Source organism: Micromys minutus (genome assembly GCF_963924665.1).
Source record: "Micromys minutus genome assembly, chromosome: 1".
Lineage (NCBI taxonomy): Eukaryota > Metazoa > Chordata > Mammalia > Rodentia > Muridae > Micromys > Micromys minutus.
Genome location: NC_137969.1, coordinates 246,658,259 through 246,671,193, shown reverse-complemented (window position 1 = coordinate 246,671,193; position 12,935 = coordinate 246,658,259). Strand labels below are relative to the sequence as shown.

General features: G+C 50.4%; 1 protein-coding gene across 1 annotated transcript; it reads left to right on the top strand.

The window, feature by feature from the left end:
- Window positions 1-553: 553 nt before the first annotated feature.
- Window positions 554-2,218, top strand: GSC (goosecoid homeobox; the record flags this gene model as incomplete). Its single annotated transcript, XM_080918227.1, has 3 exons — window positions 554-909; window positions 1,425-1,684; window positions 2,063-2,218. Exons 1-3 carry the CDS (start codon window positions 555-557, stop codon window positions 2,216-2,218), a joined length of 771 nt encoding a protein of 256 aa, XP_080774353.1. The 5' UTR covers window position 554.
- Between the last annotated feature and the right edge of the window lie 10,717 nt (window positions 2,219-12,935).

Genomic DNA, 12,935 nt, shown 5'->3' with positions numbered 1-12,935 from the left:
AACCTGGGCAATTAGGCCGCCCGCCCAGCAAGGCCGGGGCCGCGCCAGGGCTGCCGAATGGAAAAGATTAGGTTAATTTCATTAATTCTCAATCCACAATCTTTTTCAGGCCCTGTGGCCCCCTCCTCTTGGCATCTCTCCCCCTCCCCTGCAAGCGCCCCCCGCACCCCCCCCCATTCCACACCACCCAAAGGAAAAGAAAAGGACCAAATCTGGTTCTGTTTGTCATCTGCATATTACCAGGAACTAAATCCAGGATGACGTCGACTCAGTATAAAACCAACAAGAGGTTGAGCCGGTCGGAGCTGCGTCCTACCCGCGGGTTGAGTTCAGCTAGGCGGCGGCGAGGGGAGGAGAGGGCGGGAGGAGGGAGCTCGGACGCAGGGGGCGGGGAGGGGCGCGAGTTGCGCGCTCGCCCGCGCTCTCTTTCGGTTTGCTCGCCCGCGGGAGCAGAGAGTAGGACAAGCCCCAACCCCCACCCCAAACAACACCACTTGGAGACTTCTTCTCCGGCGCGTCCCCGCCACCCCCCGGTCCCGGCGCGGGGCTCGGGGATGCCCGCCAGCATGTTCAGCATCGACAACATCCTGGCCGCCCGGCCGCGCTGCAAAGACGCGGTGCTCCCGGTGGCGCCCAGCGCCGCAGCTCCGGTGGTCTTCCCGGCTCTGCACGGGGACTCGCTGTACGGCGCGGGCGGCGGCACCTCCTCGGACTACGGCGCCTTCTACCCGCGTCCTGTGGCCCCTGGAGGCGCGGGCCTCCCGGCCGCGGTCGGCGGCTCCCGCCTGGGCTACAACAGCTACTTCTACGGGCAGCTGCACGTGCAGGCGGCGCCCGTGGGCCCGGCCTGCTGCGGGGCTGTGCCGCCGCTGGGCGCCCAGCAGTGCTCCTGCGTCCCGACGCCCCCAGGTAGGGTCGCGATCGCCCGCGAGCCGGCCTTCGCCACCGCGGCAGTCGGTGGCTGCCGGGGTGTGGACGCGCGGTTGTGCTTGCTTTCTTTCTTTCACCTGGCACCAACTTTCTCCCTTTGCAAGCCTTGCCCCCTTTCGCCCGTTTATTTATTTATCTTTTACTTTTTATTTATTTATTTATTTATTTTGGCCACCGGGTACGGGAGTTTGCACAAGTCTGCTGAAAACTTGAGGCTAGAGTTAAAGAAACCGAGTCACCTGGTGTCTCCCGGCGACTCCACGCGCGCGCGGGAATTAAGTGAGGGCGCGGAGAGACTGTGTGGTTCTAAAATGCCTGAGCTGGATTTTGGAAGTGTATAGGAGGACACTCCTTCCACATCCAGGCGTCCGTCCCCAAAGACCTAACGTCCCTTGCAGACTTTTATTTTTAAGTGAGCGAGGGCAGCGAGCAGGTTGGCGTACCGTGCCGAGGGAGGATAACTGACCTGACCGCCGTCCCTCCCTCTGTCGCAGGCTACGAGGGCCCCGGTTCTGTTCTTGTGTCTCCGGTGCCGCACCAGATGCTGCCCTACATGAACGTGGGCACGCTGTCGCGCACCGAGCTGCAGCTGCTCAACCAGCTGCACTGTCGGCGGAAGCGGCGGCACCGCACCATCTTCACCGACGAGCAGCTCGAAGCCCTGGAGAACCTCTTCCAGGAGACGAAGTACCCAGACGTGGGCACTCGGGAGCAGCTGGCCCGGAAGGTGCACCTCCGGGAGGAGAAGGTGGAGGTAGGCAAGGGCCCCAGCGGGGGGTGGGTTGGGTGGGGGAATCTAGCGGTCCTTCCCTGCACTTTTTTTTTTTTTAATTTTTATTTTTGCCTAGTCCTCCTTGGGACTGTGGCCACTCTAAGAGTATCTGAGAGGTGGTAGCCTGGAGGCTGCCCAAGGGCACTTTAGGCCCCAGAAATGGGGTGGAAATGAGGAAACAAGGAGCGTGTTTCTCCTTTTGTTGGCCTTGAGCGCACTGCTTGCGATTCCTCCCTGCCAGGCTGAGATTTCAGGGCCAGGCTGTCCCCTGGCCACGCAGGGCCATCCGGTGGGTGCCCTGGCATCCGTGGGCAGCAAGCCTTTTGGTCACCAGTGTCTGGTTGCTCCCTCGCGCAACAGGTCTGGTTTAAGAACCGCCGAGCCAAATGGAGACGACAGAAGCGATCCTCCTCAGAGGAGTCGGAAAACGCCGAGAAATGGAACAAGACGTCGTCGAAAGCCTCGCCCGAGAAGAGGGAAGAGGAAGGTAAAAGCGATTTGGACTCGGACAGCTGACGGCCGCGGGCCGGCCGGGGCGCTTGCCTGACGCAAGGACTTGCACAGACAGTCGATGCTACTTGCACACACCCTGCCTGCCTTGCAGGAGGGGGTCGAGAAAGCAACGAGGAGCTAGCTGTAAATAATGTACAGTCCCGGGACCGCCAGGGACAGGCGCCTGGGGGGACCGCAGCCCCGCCGTCCCGGGCTGCCTGCGTGAGCCGCGTTCCCCACCGTAGTATTTATAGTTAAGTTAACGGCGACAATAAAAGTGATGGCGATGTAGACCAGCCCTGTTGTATTTCCTACCCTAGTGCCATCCGTTGAGGCCTAGAAAAGAAGTAGTTGCATGGCAGATGGCAATTAAACGGGTTGAAGTAGGGTTGGGGAGGTAGGAATTGGTTGCGCCGAGTATCATGGGGTCTTCAGGAAGGGGTGGAGAGTGCGGGCCGGGTTTTCTAAAGGTTTTCCTTCATTTTCTTCCTTCCTTGAAGCTTCCTCAGAGCCCCTTACCAGCCACTCACCCGGGACCTCCGCGTTCGAACCCACCCTAGACCTAAGGACAAATTGAATTCCTGTGCAAAAAAGGGCAGCTGGAATGATAGCTCTCCCGGTTGTTGGTGCTTTCTTTCTGGCTGTCACCTCCCCAGGGAGCTGTCCTTTCCTCCCTTTGAGTCTACAGCTATTTATTTCCACTACAGGGACCCGGTGCTTGCACCCTGCCTGAGTGCCGAGAGAGCTTAGAGCTGTGTGTTGGAGCACCCGCTGGGGGCTTACTTTTCGGACCATATTAGGTCCCCTCGGGTTTTTCACCTCTGCTTGGTAAAGGTTGGGAAGGACTGAGTGGTTCTTTCTAAGAGCCTTGGAGAACCTGCCAGAGGAGCCCCTTGGAGATGGTTGACTCCTTCGGTGGGGGTGACACCAGACACCCTCTACCCCTGAAGGAAGGAGCACTCCCTATCTATCTACTGCTGGTCGTAAATTTACTTTTTTCTCTGGATCAGGGAGGTCACTCTGACTGCCATCTGTGACAAGGTTTTTTTTTTTTTTTTTTTTAACATGTTAAACTTTTAATTGGTTCTACTTTAAGTGTGTTTATCTAGGAGGAAGCCAAAGCCTGAGGCCCACTCCTTAGCTATGGAACTGGGGGACTTGCTCTCCCCCTGTGCCATCTTGAATATTTGGAGCAAGATCTATTGAGGGTTAGACACGATGGCTAGAAACAGTGCAGGAAGAAAACACGGTGGTGATTTATAGGGAGTCCTTTTTTCCCTCGCAGTTTGTAGGATTATAAAGCTAATGTGACTAAGCCCAGGATTGACATAAAATATGTAATAACACCTAATATAGCGATTTTTCTTTAATCTGGGATCTTAGGTTGGCTCTAGATTCCCCCTGCCTTCGCCTCCTTTGCTGGGATCACAGGCCGCTACCAGCTCCTGGTCTTGCTCTTACCATAAACATTCTCACTTAAGTGCCTTATGCAAAAAGAAAGGGTTGAGAGGACAGATCTGTTCACAGGGGACGATCTCAGTCCTTCATACCTAGACTCTCCCTCAGTTTGAGTTGTCTCTGACACCGGTCCCCATATCTGTAAAATAGGCAGAGACATTTTAAAATAGGCCAAAGACATTTGGGATGTTCTTTTCAAGGCTGTGAATATTTCCAGGTGCTAATTCAGAGAGGCACCTGGCACAACAAAATACATTATGTGGCCACATAATAATAATAATAATAATAATAATAATAATAATAATAATAATAATAGCATGACTTTTATAATATGTCAGGACTAATACTTCAGAACTTGCTTCCCTTGTCTCATCCCCCAAGAATTCTGTGAAATGGGGCATATATTGTCACCCTTTTACAAGGGAAGAGGTTTCTGGACCTCGTCATGTAGCATATAAGAAATCAAGGGCACAGTGGTTTGACTCAAGTGAATTTTGTCGGTAATTGGAGATATTTCCCATAATCACAGTTTCTGTGAAAAGCATTCCAAGAAGCTGGCCAATTCTAGATGTGTGTTGGAATGGCTTTTTAATATACCTTCTTTTTAGATGTCAGACTTCCAGGGTGAGAGTTCGCCGACTGCTGGGTACCCCTGCTTGGTAACAGTTGTGTTACTGGATGGGAGAGCTGTTGGATAAAGAGGAGTCTGGGGGGGCATCTGTGTGACATTCTACCCAGAGATCTCTTTATTATATATATATATATTTCCAATACGCCACCATGTCCCCTGTATGACCTGCTCTCCGGCTTGTTTTACAGGGAATCTTTTAAAGAGAATCTTCATGTTTCTGGTCTGGGAAGAGATATATGGCTAGTGATAGGGAAAGGGGAGATCAAGGGGGTTCTCCCAAGAACACCTGGTGAGAAGTAGCCAGTAAGTTGGAGGTATGTGACTTGCTTAGCACCCCCACGCCCAGTCTCCATGCCTGGAGTTCCTGGTCTCCATGCCTGGAAATAAGTATGATAAACTTCTGGAGCAAAGAGGAAAAAGTCAGCAAGGTTGGTCTGATTATAGTCTGCCCTCCCTTTTGCAAGCTCCGGGTAAGGTGTGGGGCTCAAACCTAAGTTGTAGCAGGTTGTCAGTGTCAGGGCCTGACTGGGTCACAAGGCAGAGCAAGGGGGGGGGGGGCTGGGGCCTGTTAATTTTCTGTCGGGGAACCGTGAATCACAGTGTGGAACGTAGTGGCATATGTGGGTAAGGTGTGGGCCCAGTGACTTGAGTGCTTTCTGTCTTACACCTCTGCATCCTGCTCATTTCAAAGACAGGCAAATGGAAGCACAGAGCTAAAGTCAAGGTCAAGGGCTATCATGGGGATTACAGGGACTCCTTGAGTTTCTATAAATCAAGATGCCTTAAAGAACCTAACTTGTTCCTTTGGATCCTGATGGAACCTAAGCAGAAGCTCAGCAATACCAAATGACTGGGAACGAATGTGGCTACCTCAGGGGGACATAGGAATTAGTGTACTGTGTGCCAAGCGGTCCAGAACGACAACAAGCATTTCCCTAACAACGGTCTAGCATTCTATCTATCTATCTGTCTGTCTGTCTGTCTGTCTGTCTATTTGTTTATTTACTGAACTGGGTTTCACTTTGTAGCCCTGGCTGTGTGGGAACTCATCACGAAGACCAGGCTGTCCCATAATTTGTAGCTCTCTGCCTGCCTGTACTGCTGAGGTTAAAGATGTATGTTGCCATGCCTGATGACTTGTAGGAATTTGGAGGCTTGGGGCCATTGAACAGTAAGTGACAGAGCAGGCGCTGGCTCCTTAACCACACACACACACACACACACACACACACACACACACACACACACACACACCCTGCTATGGCAGCAACTTCCCACACATCACATCTTCCCTTGTGATGAGGGTAAGTATATTTGCTAGGCATCCCTGGTCATTTGGGCCATGGGAGGTCCTGGTTGAAAGGAATTGAGGATGAGAGAGGTACACATGTATATGGAAGGGGGTAAGATTGGGGGCCTACAGATTTCTGTCTTTTCCCTGGAGAAGGTGCATAGTCACTCTTTGTAGCCTGGATGGAGGTGGAGGGGCCGCAGCTTGAAAACCACTGCTGATCCAGTAGTCAGTATTCAGGGAGAGTGTGTTTTAATTGCAGTTCTTTGATCAGCCTGTGTTTTATTGACATTTGAACTTTAAACCCAGAGGCTTTGTTTTGCTTTTCTGGGGACAGAATGCCCTTTTACTGTGACACCTTAGCCTGTTGAGTGTTAGGGTTAAATGCATGAACCTCCATGTACTAGTATGGCATCTTAATGTGTGTGTGTGTGTGTGTGTGAGAGAGAGAGAGAGAGACAGACAGACAGACAGACAGACAGATTCTTGTTTTACTTTATTATCTGGTGGCTGCTGAGGACCAGGAGGTCAAAATGACGGAGATCATTTTCATTTTCCAGATAGTTAGTGTGGCTGGACTATAAAGCCACCCTGATTCAAGCTTCTCCTCATCCTCACCCAGGCAGGTTAAACTGTGTGTCTGACAGCCTTCTTCCCCACCTGCAGAATGGGTTTGAGGGGAGGGGAAGACTGGAGAGAGAGAAAGGGGTCCAGCTGAGCGTCTGACACATTGGTTCATTATCCCTGACTTTGAAAACACTGTCTGACCAGCTGATCAATGCCTCACTTAAGCAGATTAAGGAACGCTTCGTACTTTTAATTGTTGTTGGTTTAGGAGCCTCTGCATGACCATAGGACACATTCTGTACTGTGATGGTGTTGATTTAGAAGATTCTCCTAGGAGGCCCAAGCTCCCATTCCTCCCAGAGTTCCGGGACTTATAGAGTGTAGACAATGATTTGCCTTGGGTGTGGATTTGATTTCCCAATTTTGTGAAATGACCTTGAAGTAAAACTGAAACAGCCCCCAGCGGCTAGTGCAGAGACCCTCGAACATTCTGGAAGGGAGATCTGGCTTGCTTGGCAGTGTGGCCCTCTCCCTTGCCAAATAGACGAGGCTTTTCCCTGATGCTTGTCCCTAGAGTCATGTGACCAAGGGGAAGACCTCTGCTTATCATGGCTTGGTTGTAAATCTGGGGAAAATAAAAGAGATGGGTCTTTGTGGCCCATAGAACCGGTGTGGTGAATTATGGCTTATTACAGCATCCGAAAGTGGGCTGGTAAGGTTTGGATTCCTGAAACCTCCATCTGTTCCCGTGTGAGCGGCCCGGGGGGGCATTAGCAAGGAACCGTCTTGGGAGCCCCTCACCCACTCTCGCCTTTCTCTGAGGGTCCTTCCACTTGGAACTTATATTTCCCTAGCAATCCGTTTTAATGGCATCAGCTGCGTTCATTCCAACACCTCCCTTGTGCTCTCGAGACACCAGAAGCTGGTTTATAGAAGCCGTGATTAGCGAGATAATTTCAGCCAGAGTTTAAGAGCATCCATGTTACTTCCTCACTGATAGCCAGCAGGGTAGGGCAGAGCTCTGTTCCTCCCTCTCTGGTCCTCCCCCTCTGGTCCTCCCTCCAGTCCTCCCCCCAGCCTACCAGGCAGACCCGGTAAGCTATGGTGCAGGAGACATGCTCCTAGCTATGCAGAACTGGTATGTGGGACCTTGATTTAAATTTTCTCTTTTGGAGAGCTGGGATGGATACATACATGCATGCCAAAAATCTGAATTGTCTAGTTTTAGGCATACAGTTATGACAGTCAGTCCATATTCAATGCAGTGGCTACAAGCCCCTGTCGGCCTGGTGACAACTGACACCTTGAGAGAGAATTCTGCCCCCAGCCTGAGGTGGCATGGGCTTCGGAGGCTTATGCCACAAGTGGAGGGCTTGCCTCATACAGCCTGGGGGCAACATGGGTCTGAATCTCACAGTGCCCCTTTGATCCCTCACGAATCACTGACACCACTTCATAAGGCCAAGAGAGGGAAGCTTCCTTCCACATGGGGTATGAAGAAGTCTCCTTTGAAATTCCTCTAAGTGCTAACTACGGGACCAGAAAAAGAAAACCACACTTCTTGAACAGGGAGGTCCGATGTGTCTGTTGGGCACACCCCCCTCTGCCAGGAAGACGCAGTACCCCATGAAGCTGGAATCCCAGCTGGTCCTTTCATCTGCAAACATCTCCAAGGCCAGATGGCTGGGATGCTAGGGGACATGCATGCTCAACATTGTTTTGTGTTGGAGGAATAAATATTTAAATCTGAAACCAAGTGAATCACTTTCTACTGAAGTGAGCAGGGCTACAGATTACTTGAGTGTCGATTTACAGGGAACCTGTGAAGAGCTCCCCCTCCCCCCTCACATCCCCCACCTCCTCCCCTCCCCCAAGTGGTGCCAGGTGTTGGCTGAAGGCTGAAACAGGAGCCCGGTCTCTTCCCTCTCAATATAAGGCTTGCCCTGACATTTGTCTCATTTCTTCCATGGGGTAATGGCTTCAGTAATTGGTACAAGGATGAATGGAGAGCAACCTCTTGAAAGTTCATTTAAAGTTCTGGAATGATCTCAGATTTTACTATATTTAGCAGGCTAGCCTTAGGTTCAACTTTCCTACCTCAGTTTCCTAAGCGCTGGAATTGAAGATCTGCTCTAACACACCCAGCCTAGATTCAAACAAGATAAATATAAGATAGGTGTCGTCTGTGGCTCATACCTGTAATCCTAGTGCTAGGGAAGCCGAGCGGGAAGATCACATATGAATTGGGGGCCAGCCTGGGCTACACTGTGACATTTTTTTTCAGGTCGACTTGGGCTACAGAACAAGACCTTATATAGGAAAAATAAAATTAAAAAAAAATGTAAAAATATGGGACATGTTTCCCGCAGTGCTCAGGGATGCCACGGAAGTTGGTTACTTTAGTTTGGAGGCCTGACAGTTGGATTTTTAGGATAATTTCCTCGTTTTGTGTCCCAGCTCCTTTGATAGCATCTTTGTGTCTGATGGTGTCTCCAGTGCTTTGTCTCCATTGAACTCAATCTGCATGTGGGTTCCCGTTGCCTTCAAGGAGGGAGGTTGAACGCAGGCCCATTGTGCTGCCTGGACAGAGCTTTGACTCTGAGCTGCATCTCCAGCCCCAAGGTTGGCCCTTATTGTTGTCACTGCTGTGTAGAAAGAAAGGTGACTTCAGCCAAGGAAGACCAGCCTTCAGACTCACATCTCAGCATGCTCCAGGGGTCTCTGGCTGGAGCGCTTGCCGGGCCTGGGAAGGGCTATGTGACCTTGGAGCTTTCAGTCTCCTGGGGAGAATTATAACTGTTTTCTTGTGTTTCAGATGGGGTTGTTAAAAACTCTAACATTATAATTTCCGGCAACACATGCAAATTACCTGGGGCTTGGGAACGCAGAACACTAATCATGGTAAATATATCAGCACATTCAAGTTAGTCCGAGCACAGAGCCCAACGCTGTATGAGACCAGTCTCATACCTTCTACAAATGTTAAGAAGGTTACCTAGAATGGGTCAGAAGTTGTTCCAGATGCTGCCACGTTGCCTTTCTAGACCCCTTCTCTTGTTTTTGTTTTGTTTTCTGTACCTTTTTCTCTTATTGAACTAGAAGCTCTCTGGGATGGCTGGTGAGCTCCTGAGATCTCCCTGGCTATATATAACCCCTCGGCTCTGAAGTTTCAGGTTTGTACTGCCGTGTTCAGCTCTTCCCTGGGAAGATTTAAGGGAACCAAACCCAGGTTCCTTTTGCCCAGCAAGCGTTTTACTCACGGAACCACCTCCCCAGCCCCTTGGTAGATCCTCAGATTTTAATGAAACCACTAGGGTGTGGTGGCACACAGCTGTAATTCTAGTGTGCAGAACGCCGAGGCAGGAGGATCATGAGTTTGAAGCTACATAGAATTGAAGGCAAACCTGAGATACATCGTGGGACCCTGTTTCAAAACACAAAGGTCTGTGGATATAGCTCAGTGGTAGAGCATTTGCTCTATAGCATGTGTAAGGCCCTGAGTTTCATCACCAACCTTGCAAATAAAACATGGAAAATCAGCTAGGTATGGTGGTATGTGCCTTTTATTCCTGCACTCTGGAGACAGAGGCAGGCAGATATCTGAGTTCAAGGCCAGCGTGGTCTACAGAGAGAGTTCCAGGACAACCAGGACTACACAGAGAAACTGTTTCAAAAAACCAACCAACTAACCAACAACAAAATACAATAATAATAATAATAATAATAAATATTTTTAAAAAGAAATATCATCTTTATCTTCTTAAAGGTTCTATCTCTAAATATAGCCAGATAAGCATTCTAGGTTTTACCCCCCCCCCCCCCGGAGTCTTGGGAAACACATTTATTTCTCAGTAGTCTGGGCCTTGTCAGTGGAGCAGACATCTTTGCAGACTTAAACCACTCGATGCTGGGTTTCTTGTGTGCTTTTTCCAGTTTTATAAATGATAATGCTTGCCACAGTTTCTGTGGCCCACAGATTCACTGGACTCTTCTAAGGCCTCTTCTGAACAATGCTGTGCAGGCCTGCTGTCACGTCATCACAGAGCTAGCCTGTATATGTGTCATTAATCTCAGTCCCCCTTTGTCCTTCGCTGGTGAGTAGGGTCAAGGGTTTGTTCCTTCACTATTTGTTTGTTTGGAGACAAGATCTCAGTGTTGCTCAGGCTGGTCTTGAACTTGCTCTAGTTGAACTAGTTGAGGATGACCTTGAACTCCTGATCCTCCTGCCTCTACCTCCTGAATTCTGGGGTTATAGGCAGGTTATAGGCACACTTAATTTATGCTGTGCTGGGGACTAAACCCAGGGATTCCTGCATATTAGGCAAACACTCTACCAACTGAGCTGCATCCCAGCACTGTTGGTTCTGTGACCGATGCAGAGCTCAGAGGCAGAGGTCAGAGATGCCTTGTGAAACCCCCTGGGAGCAGCCTTTTCCCTCCTCCATCATTTCTTACTCTCTCAGTCCTGTTATCTTTCTTTTTGTTTTAAGTGGCGATTAAGGCCTGCTTTTCTCCTAGGGTATGGTCTGTGTCTACCCAGAAGGTCACAGCATCCTGCCCAGATATCCTGGTCTTTTCAGAAGTCCAAAGCCAGCTCTGAGAGGGCATCGCTGGTCCATTCAGACTTCCCACTGTCCACTGTCTCAGCCAATGCTTAAGAGAAAAGCCTTTCTATCTGAGCAGCATCCTCTGGGCCCTGCTGAGCTGAAGGCTTCCAAGTAGAGGGGTCATTTGGATAGTGACCAGTATCCTCTAGGGATGGGAGTGACTACCAGGCAGCTGACCACACAGAATGGATGTCTTTTCTTTTCTTTCTTTCTTTCTTTCTTTTTTTTTTTTTTTTTAAAGCAAGGGTTGATTGGCTACAAGGATGCTGGGTTCTTCCCAGCGCCTAGCTTTTCTCATCTCTGAGCCAAAAAGATAGCACGGACTCACTTAGAACGCCAATTTTCCAGAGCAGAAATCAAGTCTGGTGGGCTGTCCTTTTTACGGCCATTTTCTCTAGAAGCATCTTTTGCCAGGATGATTGCTCTCAGGCTGGCTTTTGGGGGGGGGGGTGTCCTCAGTGGATCCCAACGATTTTCAATCGTTTTGAACCTGTTTGGATAAATCGTAGAAGTCGTCTCTATTTTCCAGGTCCTGAGGGGTTGCTTTGCATTTGGTCTGAATTACTCTGCTGTCGACAGACGGCAGTAAAAGTGTTTTTGCAGGCAGGACAGAGCGCTGGGTGTCTAGAGACAAAGTGGGCAACTTGGCTGGGTTTCCCGAGGCCCCTCCAGCCCAGTGACACTGGCAAGCTATTTAATCTCTAAGAGACATGTTTGCTTCTAGTATAAGACAGAGTTAATAACTCAAGCCCCTTTGTTCTCTCTAGGGCAGATTACAGAGAGATCTTGGAAGCCTAAAAGCAACTTTCCCCCCATTACTCTCCATGGAGAGGGAGGGGTAAGTGGGGTCCTCAGATGAATTGGATGTGATAGGGCAGAATATGATGTTGGTAGCAGTCCCCTCCCCCCTTTTTTGCTTGTGGAATATTTTTACAGGGAGGAATCTTTTTATAAGCCCAGGATAGAACAGCTGAGGGGCCAGAGCCACGTGAAAATAGTCCGGCTCTTGAAGGAAACAAAACAAATGCCTCTGCTGGCCGGAGGCCTCTCCCTGTTCAGTGCTGGCGAGAAAGGGTAAGTTAGGTGAAGCAGGAATATTCCAGAGGAGGTGCGGTGAGGGGCTCGGTACCAGGCAGGGCACATCCCTATCAGACTCTGACGGTCAGCAACATGGTTCAGTGACACAGGCGAGCTCAGCAGGCACGGACGGTTCCTAGTCTGCCCAGAGCTCTGGAGAAGGGGAAGGTTGCTGAGGGGACATATGAAAGATTATCTCGGATATAGTCCTTCAGCTCATGGCCTTAGGATGAGAAGAGGCTGGGATCCAGGCCAGCAGAGTCATGTTGGTGGGAAGAGCCCTGAACACTGGCTGGCTGTGGGATGTACATGTTAGGGTAACAGGACAAATGGCCCAGGATGGTGCTTCCAGCATGGTGCCTACTCTGGCTCCCAGGGCTACAGGAGGCCCGCAGAACAGGAGATTCTGGGCCCCAGGATGCACTTAGGCAACCAAGAGTGAGCCCGAACTATCATCTGGGCTCAGGGAATTTGCTCCCAGGATTGTGCAAAACAGCATTCCCTTGGGGACAACATTACTTTTCGTCAATATCGGGACAAATTTCTCGCATCAGTGTGGTCACCTCTTGCTTGGCCCTTTCTTGCCTCAATACCATTGTCCTTTCCTGTCTCCATTCCAGATCATTCTGAGGACCCAGACCGGGGTCTTCACCTCATTCCACCTCGAATTCCATCCCTCCCCTACCCTCACTAAACATCTTCACCTTTTGCCAGGGCTGAAGGATGCAGAGAGGAACTGAGTCAGCCCTGCCCGCCCTCAGTGGCTCCCAGCAAGGGAGGCAACAGACAGCAGCGATTCGGATGACGGTGACAAGAACTGGGACTGGTGTGGGGCTGAGTGAGGACATGCATGTGTATCTCCACGGTTAGTTAGTTCTTTACCGGCCTCAGTTTCCATATCTGTCTGCAGAAAAGAGGTTGCTCCTTGGGACAGCCAAAAATACTGTGGAACACATTATGTTCCTGCATCCTGGCTCAGGGGCAGGCGCCCAGTGACATTGGTAATGCTGTTCCCAGGTGGTCCTGGTTTCAGTTCTCCTGGAGGAATAGAATAGGTCTGAAGTCAAGTTCATAAAGATGTTAAAGAACATGGCCCAGAAGCCATTTCCA